This window comes from Antrostomus carolinensis, unplaced genomic scaffold, assembly GCF_000700745.2.
Source record: "Antrostomus carolinensis isolate BGI_N321 unplaced genomic scaffold, ASM70074v2 scaffold35051, whole genome shotgun sequence".
In the NCBI taxonomy this organism is placed as follows: domain Eukaryota; kingdom Metazoa; phylum Chordata; class Aves; order Caprimulgiformes; family Caprimulgidae; genus Antrostomus; species Antrostomus carolinensis.
This window is the reverse complement of record NW_010295601.1, coordinates 4,554-21,329: the sequence shown is the minus strand read 5'-3', so window position 1 is coordinate 21,329 and position 16,776 is coordinate 4,554. Positions and strand designations below refer to the sequence as shown.

At 49.0% G+C, this 16,776-nt stretch overlaps 1 protein-coding gene across 1 annotated transcript in view; it reads right to left on the bottom strand.

Moving 5' to 3' along the window:
• The window catches only part of ADAMTS14 (ADAM metallopeptidase with thrombospondin type 1 motif 14), a gene marked incomplete at its 5' end in the record, with an annotated part of 27,727 nt that overhangs the window by 7,883 nt on the left and 3,068 nt on the right, over positions 1–16,776 (bottom strand). Inside the window, 6 exons of the mRNA XM_029087486.1 lie at positions 1,028–1,141; positions 1,285–1,417; positions 2,472–2,615; positions 2,790–2,895; positions 7,347–7,503; positions 9,219–9,302. Coding sequence (XP_028943319.1) covers positions 1,028–1,141; positions 1,285–1,417; positions 2,472–2,615; positions 2,790–2,895; positions 7,347–7,503; positions 9,219–9,302 — 738 coding nt within the window. The remainder of the gene's footprint in view (positions 1–1,027; positions 1,142–1,284; positions 1,418–2,471; positions 2,616–2,789; positions 2,896–7,346; positions 7,504–9,218; positions 9,303–16,776) is intronic.

The window sequence follows — 16,776 nt, the reverse complement described above, 5'->3', positions numbered from 1 at the left end:
TTCCCTAACATCAAATTTTTTAATTCCTGGACTTTAAATCATAAACTGCCTCACCTGACCCACACAGATCCTTGGGCAGGCACTGAATTACTCCTGGGTCCAACACTGGATCAGCCCTGGGGATGTCTCCCTGCTGGCACAGGGAGGATGAACCCAAACTTTTGCAAGGAGGACAACAGCAAGCTGCTGGGCATTTTGGTAAATGAGATCCAGAGCTCCACTATTCTTCCCAGGCACGCAGGTCACATCTGGCACAAAGCTGCTGGGTGACCCCATGGGCACCCAGACCTGGAGTTTAACTCCAGCCATGGGGAAAAGACAACGGTGCCTAGACAACGGTGCCTTCCGTGACCACTACAAAAGACACACGGAAGGTCCCCAAAGAGGCAAAACGCTCCCTAGCTCATGTTCATCACAGCCTGAAGGAAGGACCTGCCAGTCCAGACGTTGCCGTCCCCTGGAACCATGTGCCAGCACAACATGCAACCATCTCTATGCGTTTCAAAAAGCCTCATTTTGGAAGCTTTTGGCAAACGGTCACTCGAGCACTCGAGGAGGCAGCATTTTCAGCAAGATTGCTGGGATTCATACAGAAACTAGATGATCTAGATTTGGACTAGATGATCTCCAGAGGTCCCTTCCAACCCCTACCATTCTGTGAAACTCATGAAAAGTTGTTGGATAATTTATGCTCATCCATTCTCCAGCAAAGAACCACCCAGAAAACTATGTGGCCCAGCAGCATTTCCAACGTATCCGTGCTTTCACACTGTGCTAACAGGCATGCCTAAGGTAAAAGCCTGACGACATCATGAGGCTGGATGTGCAATGACATCATTTTGCCAGGTGACAGAACGAATCCTGCTTCTCTGCAGAAGCAGGTGGATGAGAAGAAAAAGTCCTCATCTGAGTGCAAACTGGGGAAAATAAGGAATAACACCAGCTAAAAACTGGGTACCCACTGCCTGCTGCCCTCATGGGTGTCCCTGTCCCTCCCAAGAAGGGGGCAAGTAGAACCAGCCCCTACCTTGCCTGGAGAGCACTCAGTCCCATCCAAGGGTGGCCCCTTCTTGGTCTTGCAGAAGTAGGGGTTGTCAGGGTGGCTGCACCACAGCTGCTTGCAGGGGTCGAAGGTGCGGAACTGGGGAGCACAGAGGAGCTGGGCTGGGACAGCAGTGGGGAGCCCCGGCGAGCTGGTGACACCCCTCCTCGCCCCTGCAGCACCCAGCTGGGGGTCCTGGTGGGGCGATAGGGGCATACAACCTGTATGGGCTCCGTACTCACCGCCGTGCACGTTTTGTAGCCCACACCGAAGTCAAAGCGGCACTGCTCATCCATGGAGTAGTTAATGCCTGGCAGCTTGGGTAACGTGGGCCACTGGTGCTCAAAGGGGTCATCCAAGAGGCAGTCGTAGGAGCTGCAGAGACACAGGGGTGAAGCAGAGTCAGACACAGAGGACTTCCCTCCTTCACCCCTTCCCTCATCTCCAGCCCTCTCCCCAGATTCGGATACGGAGAAATCTGAATTCTCCTGGCACTGATGCTAACTACCCACCACTGGAAAACATGTTTTCAGCACAGAACAACTGCACAGAGTCCCTCAAAGACAAGCATCCCTCCTCTGCCTGCAGCTCCCTAGGGAACAGGGCACCTTGGTGCTGGTAGGTACCACCACTGCCACCTGCTTCCCTGTGACTCAGCTTGGCCCTGACGCACAGAAAACTGCTGGCCTGTTTCTACACCTTTTTATTATGCAGCAAAACCAGTTTATAAACTACTGGGAAACACACGGGTTTCCCAAAGCAAATAGCAAAAGTATTTGAGATCTGGGTCTGTGCTCCACCTGCAAAGAGGTCTTGCTCCGTTGACATTTCCAGCTTCTATCAGGCTCCTATTTGTCTCCAGCCTCCGCAGCCCAAAACCAATTCAGGCTTGTGCAAGGAATCAAAGTTGTTAGTAGAAGAAAAAGGGAAAATAACCTCCCAGGACGCATTTTTGCTGGCCAAAACAAGCAATCCCAATGGGGACCTGCCCATCCCTTGCTTCATGCGGGAGCTGCTTGTTACCAAATGTGAGCAGTCACACCATCCTAAGGGAGAACATCCCCTCCTGGTTAAAACTGAATCACAGAATCCCAGAAGCGCCTTGATTGGAAAAGCCCTTTAAGGTCATCGAGTCCAATCATTAACCCAACACTGAGAAGTCCCCGACTAACCCATGTCCCTCAGCACTATGTCTACACGACTCTTCAATCCCTCCAGGGATGGGGACTCCACCACTGCCCTGGGCAACCCCTTCCAATGCCTGAGAACCCTTTCAGGAAATAAATTCTTCCTCACATCCAATCTCAACTGCCCTTGGTGCAACTTGAGACCATTTCCTCTTGTCCTGTCACTTGTTCCTTGGTTGAACAGACCCACCCCCACCTCTCTAGACCCTCCTTTCAGGGAGTTGGAGAGAGTGATGACTTACTGAATGTAGCGGTTGAGCTCCTGCTTGCTGCAGCGGGACCAGTGGTAGCGGTGGAAGGCAGCCTGGACCAGTGGTGCCATGATGCTCCCCATGCTGGTCTCATCAGCGCAGCGGTTGCCCTGGCCATCATGCTCCATGCCTAACCTGGTGGGAAAAGCCGGTGTAAAGTTGGGTTCCCAGGGGATTTACACCAGCCCATCTGTGCTGCAGTGGTGAGGACACTTGCACCTGCAGGAAGTCCCTTTGCAAAGCATCATCAACACCACCACACTTGTCTCTCCAACGAAGGGGACAGCCAGGTCTGCCCTGGTGACTTACACGTGGCCAGTCTCATGGGCGACGACAAACGCTGAGGAGAACCCGTCTTCATGGTTGAGGGTACAGCTACGCAGTGGGTGGCACATCCCAGTCACCGGCGCATAGCCTGGGGCAAGAGAAAAAGGAAGGAGAGAGGACGAGAGGAGAGAGAAAACCTTTGAGAGAGGGGGGAAAAAATGAAAAATTAATAAAAACCCCCTACAGCCTGGCTTCACTGCAACAGGAGCAGAAAACAAAGAGGAAGGCGCTGAAGAGGAGGAGCTGCCCAGGTCACTTGGACCTGACTTGCTCACCAGTATGACCATCCCGGCTGCCAGTGCCAAGAGTAGGCTGATGTTATGCCGAGGCCTGCTGGCACCTCTCTGCCCTCATGCCAACACACCCAGGGCAGTGAGGGCAGCCAAGGGACCCCATGGGTGCTTTACCAGTGCCGGTGACCACCACCTCCCAGCCCAGAAATGGCAGCCCCCACATTCTTCTTTATTTAAAAAAAAAAAAAAAAAGAAGAAAGGAAGAAAGAGAAGGAAAGGCATGAGGTGTCCCCAGAGCCCTGCCAAAAGCAGAGCCTCACTGACCACAGGCTACAGGGGACCCCTGCCATGCACCCGCACATGCACCCACACCAGCCCCGGGCACAGGGAGGACCATGCACCGCCCAGACCTCAGCCCTCGATCAAGTGCAGTGCAGTGGGGCAGCTGCGGGCAGGGAAGCCTTCCCCCCACCCATTCAGCAATGCCTCATCTCGATTTTCATTTATTTTCCTGGTTTTTCCTCACAGTATTTCTGTCCAATTCAATTAATTCCTCGACACCTCCTAGAATAAACTTTCCAATTTATTTTTTTTTGTTTTTTTTAAAGACTGACCCTTTTTGGCATCAAGGGAAAGGAAGTTAGTGAAGGAAGGACTTAGAGGTCCAAGAGGCAAAAGCAGGGCAGGCCCATGCTGGATAACTCTGCCCTGCGGATAGGGATGCTCAAAGAGGAAGCTGAGCTGCAGGAGAAGGGTGCTGACGAGCTGAGAGTGGAGGCACACCCCTACACCTGCCCTCCTGCACGCACCCCAGCCAAAATACAGGGTCCGCTGAGCTCACCCACCGCCATCATCATCGGTCACTTGGGTCCCAGCACCATGCAGATGGCCAAAGACAAGAGATTAAAGCAAAAAAAATAAAAGGTTTCCCACAGCTCTGCCCTAAAGTCAACAGGAATTGACTCTGCAGCCACACTGAGCGGATCAGATGCCTGATGAGACAAGGACAGGTTGCTGCTGCACCACTGGACACCCAGAAATTACCATTGCCCCAGGAATAAGGCAAAACCAAGGGGGTTTGGGGAGGGCATTTGCCTCGGTATTTCTATTCATCAGCTGAGCACAAATTTTCCAGGGTGTCCATCTGCACTGGAACTTGTAAAGGAAACTTCTCTCATCATAATAATTTAATTTTTCAAAACAAGCCCAGACATGAACCTTTGAAGGGCTCACTCACATGGTATTTTGTGGGAAGTGATGGATACATTTTTGCCTCTCCTCCAAGCGAAGGAGGTGAACCCAAGTTGCTGAGCAAAAAGCCCAAGTTTAAATAAATACCCGAGTCCCCTTACATGCCGAGTGAGTTCACTTCTGCCTGCAAAGCACCACATAACCTCACAAAAACCTCCTCAATGACAAGGATCTTCTCAACGCAGCTTCAATAAATACATTCAAGATATTATTTACTGGGGGAAGCGTTTGTATTTCATCTTCCCCACGTTCAAGTGGGCAAAAGACTTCCTCCAATGAACAAATAAATTAAAACACCTTAAGAAAGAGAGCAGAGAAACGACGTGCTCAACGGGTACTGCAGTCAAAAGGAAGGCAGAAGGTAACAGGTAAAACAAAGAGCTTGAGCGAGACAATCAGATAATTGGGTTTGCCCATACAGTAATGAGCCAAATCCTGGATAAATCGCTTTAAAAGATTTTTTTTTCTTCCCCCTTCCATGAAACTTTCCACAAGAAAGAGCAAAGATGTGGAAAGTTTTCTGTACAAGGGAAGAGCAAATATATTTTGTCTAGGATGAAAATGGGACATGTTCCCAACCAAAGAGGCTCTGGATATCTAGACAGGAGATGGGACAAAGGAATATGAAAAGGCGGATGCTCAGGAAGGCAGACACTGGTCTTTCATAATTAAGACCCCAGTGAGAACTGGAAGAAGTAGAAAGGCTTGCCCACAGGAGAATGCTGGCAAGAAGCAACCACCTGGAAAATACTTAATTGGTAAAGACTAGATTACACTACACTTACCAGACACAAACACAGGAGAACTGGCATATCCTCACCATACCAGCCAGTCTCTTGCTTCCTCCAAATGCACTTTATTCTTCTTCATGGACATTTCCTACCTGCTCTCAGTCTCTCCGACCTTATACACGGACCACCATTTCTCTGTGTTGGCCACAATTGCTCCCATCCCCATTAAGAGATGCCATGAGCAGGGCTGTTGCCAGCACTGAGAAGTTTTTGTAAACCTCCTCAGGGCTGAGCTTGGACCTGCAACAGAGAAGAGCTACGCCGCAAGACTGCAACGCTTTGCAAGGACTTGCAACCAGTGCCATGCTAGACCAGATGCTGGTCTGGTTTACTGGCCAAGGGGAGGGAGGTGACATGACACAGGGGAAGGTAAGAGCCATGTCTGGCAGGGACATGGGGATGGAGCATGGTTGGCTTGCCGGCATAGAAATAGCCTAGGCTAAGAAGACCACGTGGGTTAATGAGTCCAATTCTGCCTCATCTCCATTGCTAATTGGGCACACAACTGTAAGGAGTGATGAAGCATCAAACTAAGCACAGCCTTGACATTTAGGCTTCATTCCCAGGCCCCTGTGACTTGAAGGACTTCATCCTCAAAGGTTTCCTTTCTCCCAGCTTGTTCATTTAGGTTGTAGGGTCTTCAGGGCAAGACCACCTCTGCCTTCAGCTCAGCTTCAGTGTATATATGAGCAGGGCAGATGCTCCCCAACTGGCACATACACCCTACAGCAGTGACTAAAGAAGACAGCAGGTGTTTGCCATCACCTCAGCAAGCTGCTTAGATACCACCAGTGAATGTATGTCATAAGCAAGTATTGGAGGTGCCACAGTCTGGTCCTTCATTGCACATAGCCCTGAACTGAAAAGAGATGGTATAGAGCTAAAAGGACATTGTTTTGAGGAAAAGAGGCAAGAGTAAGCAAGGTGTTACTGTTCCAGCAGCCCAGCAAGAGGGCAGCTCCCAATGGGTGAGGAGCACCCACACCTTGTGCCGTGCAACACAGCCAGGCAAGGACAAGGCAGCCACAGGGACTTCTGCAGAAGGCAAACATCCGTCCCAGAGATGTGTGAAAAGCAGGGAGGCAGATCCACAGGGAAAAGCGGAAGGAGCTGGAACGAGCATCCCTAGAGCAGGGCTACTCCATCGATCTCACAACTCCTTCCCAACAAGGCGGAGCCCAGTCTCCCCCTTCTGCAGACATGCCAAAAAAGGTCCTCTCACCAATGCCTTTGGACACAGTCACTTTGCCAGGAAGGGTCTAGAAAAACAAAACAAAATCTGGTATTTCACCCACTCTGCTGTGTGACTCCGGATGAGGTCCCCAAGGCAGGTCAACGGCTCAGCAGGGAGGCTGTTGGCGCAACCCAAGCTCTGCTCTTTGATGGCCAACAGCTCATTCAAGAGGGCTTCCAGATGGTTGTCTCCTGTGGTTCATCCCCTGCTGCAGGGAGAACCTTTCCAGGAAGGTAACTGAGGTGAGGACAGGACTCCTTCTCCATCTCTCCTTCCGCCCAGGTGCATCAGAAGGACTCATGCTACAAGTCAGTGTGACATTACCAGCGTGTTTGTGGCATCAAAGGGAGCCTCCCGATGGGAAATTCAGACCTTGCCAGCAGTGTGGGAAGCAGAAGGTGGCAATTTGGAGGCAGCAGGCTCAGGAGAACTGGGAGAAGTCACTTCTCATGATGTCACCAAATCATCCACCTTTTTAACAGAGCTGTGAAATGCCAGAAGCTTTTCCCACAACTTATTTTTTTAACTTTTCAGACCATGTCAGCACAGCCTCTGCACCAAGAGGATGAGGGGAATAATGCCATCACTCCTTCTGACCTCCTCTTTGGCTCAGGGTTTACTCAATGCTCCCATGTCCAGCCCTAAGAGGGCCAAGAAACCCATCCATGTGAAACCAGGTTTTAAAGGTCCTCCAGAGGACAGAAAGGACTGACTAGCCCCATGAAGCTCCCTGTAGTACTCTATCATTTTTTATGTTATTTTCAAACTGTTCAGGGCACTTTGGGACAAGGGGAAGATTGGTGATGAAACCAAAGGGCAGAATGAATAAAGATTTTTTTTTTATCCGTTCAGGTTGATGCTCTGGATTAATTCTGTCTTTCTTCTGCTTCACTTTAAAGAAATACCAATTTTTGTAACCTTTTTCCAGACCTTGCTGGCTAAGAAACAGACTGTGTTTGCAAGAAATCCTCTCCCCTCGCTGGCTTTCCCCCAGCAAACTGCACATACCTGATCGAGATAAATACAGTACCTTGCATACCTGCGGGACCAAAATCTTGCCTGGTGAGGAACACGGCGTGATCGTGGTACTCGGCGTGCTGCGGGTCGGAGCGCTGCTGTGAGTGAGCCCAGCGGCAGACCTGCTCCAGGCTCCGAGATGGATTCCCTCGCTCTATCAGGCTTACTGACTGGGTAAAGATTTTTTTAAAAAAAAGAAAAAGGAAAAAAAAAAAAAAGATGAGTAAGTTAGTGGGGGAGAGGGAACCTGCCAAGAGTTTTGGTATTGGAAATACTCCTAAGCAGTCCTTCTCCATCAGTAGAAGAAACAATGTCCTTTTTATTTAAAAAAAGACACCTTTTTATTTAAAAATAAAATAAACTGCACCTTTTTACTTTAAAATAGCAAAGAAATAACTCCCAAAAATGGATGTGGTCTGGTACAGGAGGGTATATGACCCTCTTCGGTCACACAAATGCTCAGGACAGCAGTATATAAAGAGGAGAGCAGCTGCGAAGCAAAGAGGATTCAGATTGTCAGCTCCTGCACGGGCTCCTTGTCGAGACATCATGAGATGCTGATGCTCAGCAATGAGCAGAGCAACGCTCCCCTGTAAAACTTGACCCACAGGGACTGAGACTCCAGAAGAAAATAGGTGGAAGTGTCCAGAACTAGTTTATAGCAGTTACCTTGTCCTTCATCTTCTTTTTTTTTGTTCAAAATTAGCATTTTGCAAAATGATGTTCTATAAATAAATGATGCTCTATAAAAGAAAGTATTTTCTCAGGCAGGTACCTGCTGAGCCGCAGCAGTGGGAACAAAGGTAAGAAATATTACCCTTCCCCTGGCCCGTAAGTGGAAGCCACAGAGGTTTTATCCTACAAAGTGCAAGGTGGGAGACAAGAAGTCACAGGAGGACTCACTCAGGAAGCATCAGCTCACCTAAACAGTGGTGAGCTGAGATCTCACCTGGATTCAAACATCTGTTCATCACTTCCAACATCATCCCCCAAACCCAAGCAGTGACGTAGCCAGACAAAGCGGCTGCCTCTGACACAGGCTTTTGGGAGGATAAATCATCCTAAACAGAGCCCTTCGGTTCTCATCCTTTCAGTTACTGGCTGTAACATCACAGCTCTGAGTCCCTTCCCCTCCGTATATCATCCTCTAGCCCAGAGCAAAAACACCAAGCCAGACATATTATTGGCTTTCTTGGGTGGAGATGACATTCCTGGTCTCCTAGGAGCCTCCAAAAACAAGCCAGCCTCCATCCTTGTCCCTGCTCCTGAGAACCATCCCTGGGTCTCTAGGATGTATTTGGTTTCTGACAGCCAAGCAGATTTCTGTAACAAGCAGTTTTTCCGAGACCTAATGGGGTTTATTTGTGGACCACACACACAAACATCACCGTGTTGACTCACAAATGCCCTGTTAGAATGCTTCACGTAGGATAAGGGCTTGTCACAAGAAATATAGCAAATCACATCGTTTTAAAGAAAATTCTTTTGGCTGCCAAGCCCAAACAAGTCCTAAAAAACAAATGCAACCTGAGAAACCACATGAAACCTTCCCGAGCTTTTTCTGCCTGCGCCCAAACCACCTGAGAGCTGCAGGACAGCCAGCAAAGCCTTCCAGAGCTTCTGAGTCAAGGCTGGGACACAGGAGATCCTGGCCTTGGCCCTTCCTCACTAACATCCAGTTCCTGCCCATTTAGGAAACCACCTTTGTCCCATCACCTCTAGCCACCTTGGAGCTTCTGAGGAAGCCTCTCACGGTTTTTCCCCCACCCCAGAGCAAGCAGATAAATGCTGATCATGGCCTCCCACAGCAGAGCTCAAGCGAGGAAAGCGTCTGAAAAACCCTGAACAGTATCTCCTCCTCGCCAGGTCCGAGTGCTATATTTACCTGGCGGTATCCCACCATGATCATCCTGACCAGCACGATGTTGATGTGAACACCCAGGGACTCATCGTGATAAATTTCATCCACCTGAAGAGGGAAGAGAAATAAAACAGAGAACTTTAGACCATCCCAGCTCTCAAGCCCCTTTTGTCCTCGACGCTCCCACGTTCAGCATCCTACCTCACTTTCCAAGACCGCGCAAGACCAGGTGCAAAGATCTCATCTCTCCCTCCTCCCATCTCCATGTGTAAAAACCACAAAACAAAACAGCCAAGCTGGAATAAGCCAAATTTTCCCAGGATGAGTGGCTCAGATGGTCAATGACATCATTCATCCCATCAAGAGAGTGGAGGGCTACATTTCCCACAAGGGCTGCCTCCACCACCAAGCATCTCGCAATGAGTCACTGCCCCCTTCAGAGTATGAATTCCTCAGATGGAAGGAAACACTTTGGACTCCAGCACCCTTGTGTTTGGTTGGAAAGAAAAAATGGCTTTTTGGGAAGAGGTAAGCCATCTTATCAAAGCAAGGGCATTACTCAGTTATACCAGTGAGTCAAAGTTGACCTACCGCTTCCAAAACCCCAGGAGAAGACAATACAATGAAAAGAAGAGGGAGGACTCATGAGTCAATAAGATCTCTATCAATGTCGGCTATTAAAAATGACTTTGCAAAGGAAATAAGGAGCTATAACCTTTTCCTTCTGTGTTTCTAGGATGAATAAACAAATTCTGCTCCTAATTGCTATCAAAAGAAGACATCCAGACGAGAAAGGTTCCTGAGAGCTGAGCAAGGTGACAGTCGGTTACCAAGGGAGGAACTGAGCCAGCAGCTGTAAACCCATGCAAGCACAGGAGATCCTGCACCAGCCTTCACAGCACATGTGAAAATACAGCTCAGACAAAAAAATACTGATTTTTAGAGAACGGGACTTTCTTATTCCCCAAATGTCTCCAAAATGAACGCTGCCACAAATGGGGGTTCAGTTCAGAAGTCGAGGAAGTAAAATTAAAACCAATTTTAATATTGACTAGAATTAAAGTTTAAATTAAACTTTGTCCAAGGGAAAAATAATTTACCTCGGTCCTATCACAGCTTTCCAGACTAGATGAATATTATACAGACAGACTTATGGAGCTTTTGTCTTTTTTCCCCCCATTCCTCTTTTTTTCTTTTTTTAAGGCTTACTTTTGAACTCGAGGGTTGGGTGACAACTGCCCCTTTAGTGCTACCCACATCCAGTCTGACATTTTCCAGACTGCATGAGTGCTTTATGAAATTTAGAGGCTGTGCTTCAGTTTGAAATAGCCACTCAGACCATTTTTAAACCCAGAAACCCAGCATTAACATTTCCCCATGACAACAAATACTCCCGTGGAGCATCTCCAACCTTTGCAGAGAGGTGATGCACATCTTGAATGCAGCAAAATTGATTTAAAAAAAAAATAAATCAATAAATAAATCACCACTCCATCCCCATTAACACATCCCTTTGGCCGCACAGCCTGTAAGCCCTGTGGGGTCATTGCTTCAGCAGCATGGAAAGGTAACGCAGCACAACCCATCTTCACCTCATCCCTGCCCACTGTGCTTGGGATGCTCCTTCATGCCGCACCAGTATTTTGTAAGAATAATGAGAATACGATGGATTTCTTCCCATGCTAACTCTTTTTTTTTGGGGGGGGGACATGTGGGGTTGGGAGGAAGGTTGTGTCGTATGGCAGGCAATATAAAAGGGGGAGAGAGGAAGAAATGAAAAATATGCTGTATTTTTCAGGCTATAGGCCCTGAAGAGCCAGACAGCTGGACCTGTGGGATAGCTCAGGGGAACAAACGGGAAAACACGGCCATTTCCTTCACCTTCCCAAATCTTTATGCATTTTCCTTCACTACCAGCACTTGTCGGGAGCTAAGGCATCACTCATAGAATCACAGAATGGTTTGGGTTGGAAGGGACCTTAAAGATCATCCAGTTCCAATCCCCCTGCCATCAGCAGGGACACCCCCCACTAGACCAGGTTGCTCAAAGCCTCATCCAACCTGGCCATCCCCAGAAGCATCCCACTGCCTATGTAGCTGGCTTCAAGCAAGCTCTCCTCCTCCTCACCCTCACAGGAAAGAATTTTTTCCTCAGATCTCATCTCAATGTCCCCTCTTCCAGTTTAAAGTCAGTTTATAAGGCACACCCCTGTAATATCCTCCATTTCCAAGTGTCTCCTTTTTCCCTTCATCCCCAGAAGCATCCCACTGCCTATGTAGCTGGCTTCAAGCAAGCTCTCCTCCTCCTCACCCTCACAGGAAAGAATTTTTTCCTCAGTTCTCATCTCAGTCTCCCCTCTTCCAGTTTAAAGCCGTCACCCCTTGTTCGGTCACTCCCTGCCCTTGTATGTAACGAGCCATCATTGAGCCTCCTTTTCAGCCAGCACCTCAGCGTCATCCACCAGCACTCTCCTGCTTGCTCACTGCTCCCAAGGACCCCTCGATCCATCAGGATGAGCCATATTCCTGCCTTAGGGACATCTCCACCAGCTGGAGCTCCCAGCCAAGCCACTGCCTGACCTTGCCATGACCTGGAGCATCCCAGGGAGACGTGCAGACCTCTCCCTTCCCGGCTAAATCCCACTCTCCCCCAGCCAGTGGGGACTAGGTATCCCTCCAGCCTCTGAACCAAAGGGTTAAGCCTAAACCCTGTTTCATCTAGGGGAGGCAGCATTTAGGCTAGGATCTGTACCTAACAGATACCAGCTCAGCAGTGACCTTAATTCAGAAAAGCAGATGTGGAACCAGATTGCCCAAGGCTACAGACTTCCCTTAATAGACAGATTTAAATAATTGATTAAAAAAATAATAAAATAAAATAAAAAGGCCTCAGTGCTTGCTGCTCATCAGCCCACCCTGGAGCTGGTTCAAGATGGTAGAGGGGATGGAAATGGGCCTGGAGAGCAGTTTGTAGGCTTGGCACAACTCCCCCTGCCCTCTGCGGGTGCCATGAAGTGAGTCAACATCTTCAAAGAAAATCCCTCCAGAAAACACCTGCTCAGCAAAGGGCTCCGTAAAGGGACCCACCTCCCTGAAGACAGATGGGATAAAGATCTTATCCCTCTCGCCCACGTCGTTAGATGCCCAGCCTGTATAATACTGTCACCTGGCAAGAAATACTCTCCTATTTCATTTAAAAGAGGATTTCTTTTTCTCCTAAAAAAGCCCAGCCCTTAAGGCTAGCTGTGTGTTAAGGGCAAACCAGCAAGAACAACCAGCCCACAGGACCCTCGCAGGCACCTCCAAAGCCCCCAGCCCTGCAACGCCCAGGGGACGACGCTAAGCTTTACAAAGAGTGAAAGGGACATTAAAACCCTGTGCATCCTCTCCAAAACGCTCAATGAATTTGCAAAGTGCATGGTTCACCCCCCAACCCCGCCCAAGACCCTCGCTGGCGCCAGGAGCGAGCAAAGCTGCCTACCTAAATCCCTGCAAGTCTGGCCAGCCCCGAGTCTGCAGCCCCAGACACCAGATCTCGACAGCAAACCGCACTGGCAACGTCTAGACCTTGCCGTTCTTCAGGGAAAGAAAACAAAAGAGAGAGACACGAGAAGAATTTGCCAAACCAGCAGAATAGCTGACATTTCAAAACCCCAGATCGCTTACTCAGAACAGCCAAGTCATCTTTAAGCTCCTTTCTTTTATTCCCTCGCTCAGTTTTTGCACTGGTGGATTCACCCCAAGCCCATTTGCTGGAGCTGAGGGGGCTGGAACAGAGGCAAAAGTCCTCCCGACCACATTATGGGGCTTGCTACATGCACTTGCACCCCTGGCAGGGATGTAGACCACCCTCTGCACGGGCTGACCCACGTTACCCACGTTTTCAATACAGAGGAAAGGAGGACAGGGGAGGTTTGCTCCACAGAACAAGACTATAGATTTTATCACGACTCTCTACGCAACAGGCTCTGTTGTCCCAAAAACATAGCAACAAACACGGGAGTCTATACAGGGGAAGGGAAAACGCGTGTGCATGCGTCAGAGACATCAGAGGTATTTTTTGTTATGATCAGTCAGCAAGGAGATGGCTCATGGACTACCCCAAAACAAACCCACACACCAGAAGGATGTGTTATATATAATATATTAATTTATATATACTAACTATTTTTTATGCATATTAATCTATTATAATTTGCCCATTATTTTAGATTAGCCTCCCTCCTAAAATGGCACCAAGCTCAGCAAAACAGTGTCTTGAGCAATCCAGACTCTGGCTTGTCTTTTCATATAATCCCAGGTTAAAATTAAAGCCAGAGGACTGATTTTTTCCCCCTAACACTCTCCTCTGCGGGGTCTCAGGAGCACTCTTTGTCACTCAGCCCCTGGGACCAATAATTCAGCCAATGTGCTGGAGGGGAGCCGGGCAAGTCCCAGCCTGGAGAGGACTCTGACTCATTAGGGTTTCCTTAGTAACCTGAAACAATAGGAAAACACCAAGTACCTTTGCATCCTTAACCAAATCATGGGCAATATCCTACAAAAACCCCAGCAAACCAGCTGATACCAGGGCTGGGCTTAACTAAGCCCATAAACTCAGCTTGTCTCCTCCAAATGGGGTCAGCTCCAGCTTTGAGAGCATCAGGGGCAAGCAGTGGAGGAGACAACTATGCCTGGGCTTTTGAACGGCCAACACAACCCTGGGCTTAATTGGGTAATTCCTTCTCATGGAGCTCAACTGAATGACAAGAGGCTGAAAAGCAAAGCTGGACACAAAACACTGGACCCCCTGCTGGTTCCCAGCCCGTCTCCCACCCTTCAGCCCTGGCACACAGCAGCCACTGTGGCTGGGGGGTGCTAATTTTGCTTTGATAATATCACAATCCCTGCTATGGGCAGCAAGCAAGACGGGAAAAGAGCAACTGGAGAGTGTCCAGAGGAGGCCACAAAATTGATGAAGAGTTTAGAGGGGAAGCCATATGAAGAGAGGCTGAAGTCACTTGGTTTGTTCAGCCTGGAGAAGAGGAGACTGAGAGGAGATCTCATCACGGTCTAGAACTTCCTCACAAGGGGAAGAGGAGGGGCAGGCACTGATCTCTTCTCTCTGGTGACCAACGCCAGGACCAGGGGAAATGGCAGGAAGGTGTGCCAGGGGAGGGTGAGGTTGGACATCAGGAAAAGGTTCCTCAGGCAGAGGGTGGTGGAGCACTGGAACAGGCTCCCCAGGGAGGTGCTCATGGCACCAAGCCTGACAAGATTCCAGAAGCATTTGGCCAACATGTGCCCTCAGACACATGGTCTGAATCTTGGGATTGCCCTGTGCAGGGACAGGAGTTGGACTCGATGATCCTTGTGGGTCCCTTCCAACTCACAACATTCAATGATTCTGTAATTCCCCCAGTCACCAAATATTCAGCCCAGCGTCAGAGGACGGGCCAGGTTTTGCTAGGGTCGGCACAGTGATGCTTGGTTCGGAGCAAGGAGACGTGCTGAGATGTGCTTTCTCCAGCATGCAAGGCAAGCGATGACAAAGGCATTTGGGAAAGCCAAACCTTTGATTTTTGGTGCTGAGGCTGGCAAGCAACTCAAAAAGGTCAAGCTCACATCAAGCTTACCATCAGAAGACTGCAAGGAAGAAAGTGAGAATATGTTGAATATAGGACACGTTTTCCAAGCCTGTGATCCATCTAGTGCCACTCGCCTCAACCTGACCCAAAATCCCTGTGCAGCCTCTGAGCCGAGAAGGGAACAGCAGGCTGGGAACACACAGGAGCTCGCAGGGAAGGCAGCCTGCGAGGAAGCTCTTAGGTGCACAAAAGGGGCAGTCATCCTCATGGCAGCTTCCCAGGATGGACACGGCGCTGTTTGATGAAAAGCCTGGCATCTACATTTCTGGCAACAAAATAAGGGCACCTTTTAAAAAAAAAAAAAAAAAAGTGTCCGTGACAAATCATTTATCACCGAGCCTCCGCCGACACCAAGTTCCTAATAAAAGGGTTTGTGTCTTGGAGACCCTACCTACAGCAGTGCCTTGTTAAGCCCAGCCCATGCAGCACCAGGAAGGGGTACATGTCCCACCACCCCCTCGGCACCCAACGGGGAACCCAGAAAAGGCCTGAAAAGTTCATTATGAACTTCCAAGCTTGCCGCCCCCTCTCTTTGGGACACATCTTGATAGCAAAACTCCTGGAGGTTTTCCCAGCTGGCTCCCATGCAGCATCTCCCCTGCGTACTCCAGCCCAGCTCGTTAAGTCCTTTTCTCGTTAGAGGGCTGGCCAAGCCTCTCCTCCTTCTCTTTGCCTCCAACTAATGGGATTAGTGTCCAGCTGTGTGGTCCCAGCACGCTCCTCCCCACCAAGCCCCGGCACCCTCCTCTCTCTCCCCTCTGCCATCCAGGCCAGAAAGCTTTTTTTTTTGTTTTTTTTCTGCTGAATCGGGTATTTTAAGGCAATCTGAGCCGGCAAGGAAACGAGGCGGCGCCAAGGGAAGAGGAGGCGGATGGAGGTCACAGCAAAGCTGGAAAGAAAACGTACTAAAAACCAGAAAGAAAGAAGGGGAAGGGGGTGGGGGAAGAATGTATAGAAGGAAATAATACTTGGGGGAAGTATTTGTTGCGTGCATTATCCTGTTTTTTTCCCCCCTTTTGATTGATGCTGCTTTTTTCTCCCTTTTATTTAATTCATTAAAGTCCCCAACACTGCCTTTATTTGAATAGACAGAGTCCTCCCTTCTCCCAGCCCAGCATCCCGCGCATTCACTCCCTGAAAAGTCCTGCCCGCGGGATGTAAACCATGAAATGCGCCTGAAAACCAACCTTTTGAGTAGAGCTGACAAGCCCCAGGCGCTCAAACCGTCCATTCCCCCCCACGCTGGATCGGAAAGGAAAAATGACATCATCTCCCACCCCCCATAACGTGGGAAGAGCCCCAGGTCAGAAGTGGGAACCCTGCAGCTTCCCCCTTGCAGAATGATTTAATAAGCGAAAGGGAGAAACTTTCAGGGAGTGAATTTGAGTGACGCCGAGAGCATCCTACCAGATGCATCGGGATAACGCACCGTGGAATAAAACATTGCAACCAAGAAGCATTTTGTTTTTAAACCAAACATCTTTCCTACTTGAGACTGGCCACGTAACGCTTGGCCTCTAATCCCACAAGTCCTTACCCCTTATGTTGATAATTTCCCCTTCATTACTGGTAAGATGGCCCTGAGCCTGCCTGCCAGGGCAGAAATAATGCCCAAACAAAAAACAAGCAACCAAAAAAAGCAAAAGCATCTTTAGAGCTCGGTTCTTTCTGAGCTGGTTGCGCCTTTCGAACACTTTCCATCGCTGTGCAAAAGAGTACCTAAATAAAACTAAATAACTAGAGGCAAGGATAAAGCATAGAAAACAAAATAAAAATGGGAGAGCACAAAAAAAGAGATCTTTGAACGTTGACCCTATTTGCAGACACTCAGGTGCTGGTGGAGCAAACCTCCTGCAAGATGAATAGATGAATAAATATTGATCCTTCCACATCTCACAGGACTTGGGGAATATGTACATTTTCATCTCAAAAAAAGGAAAGAAAAGCAGTGTAGG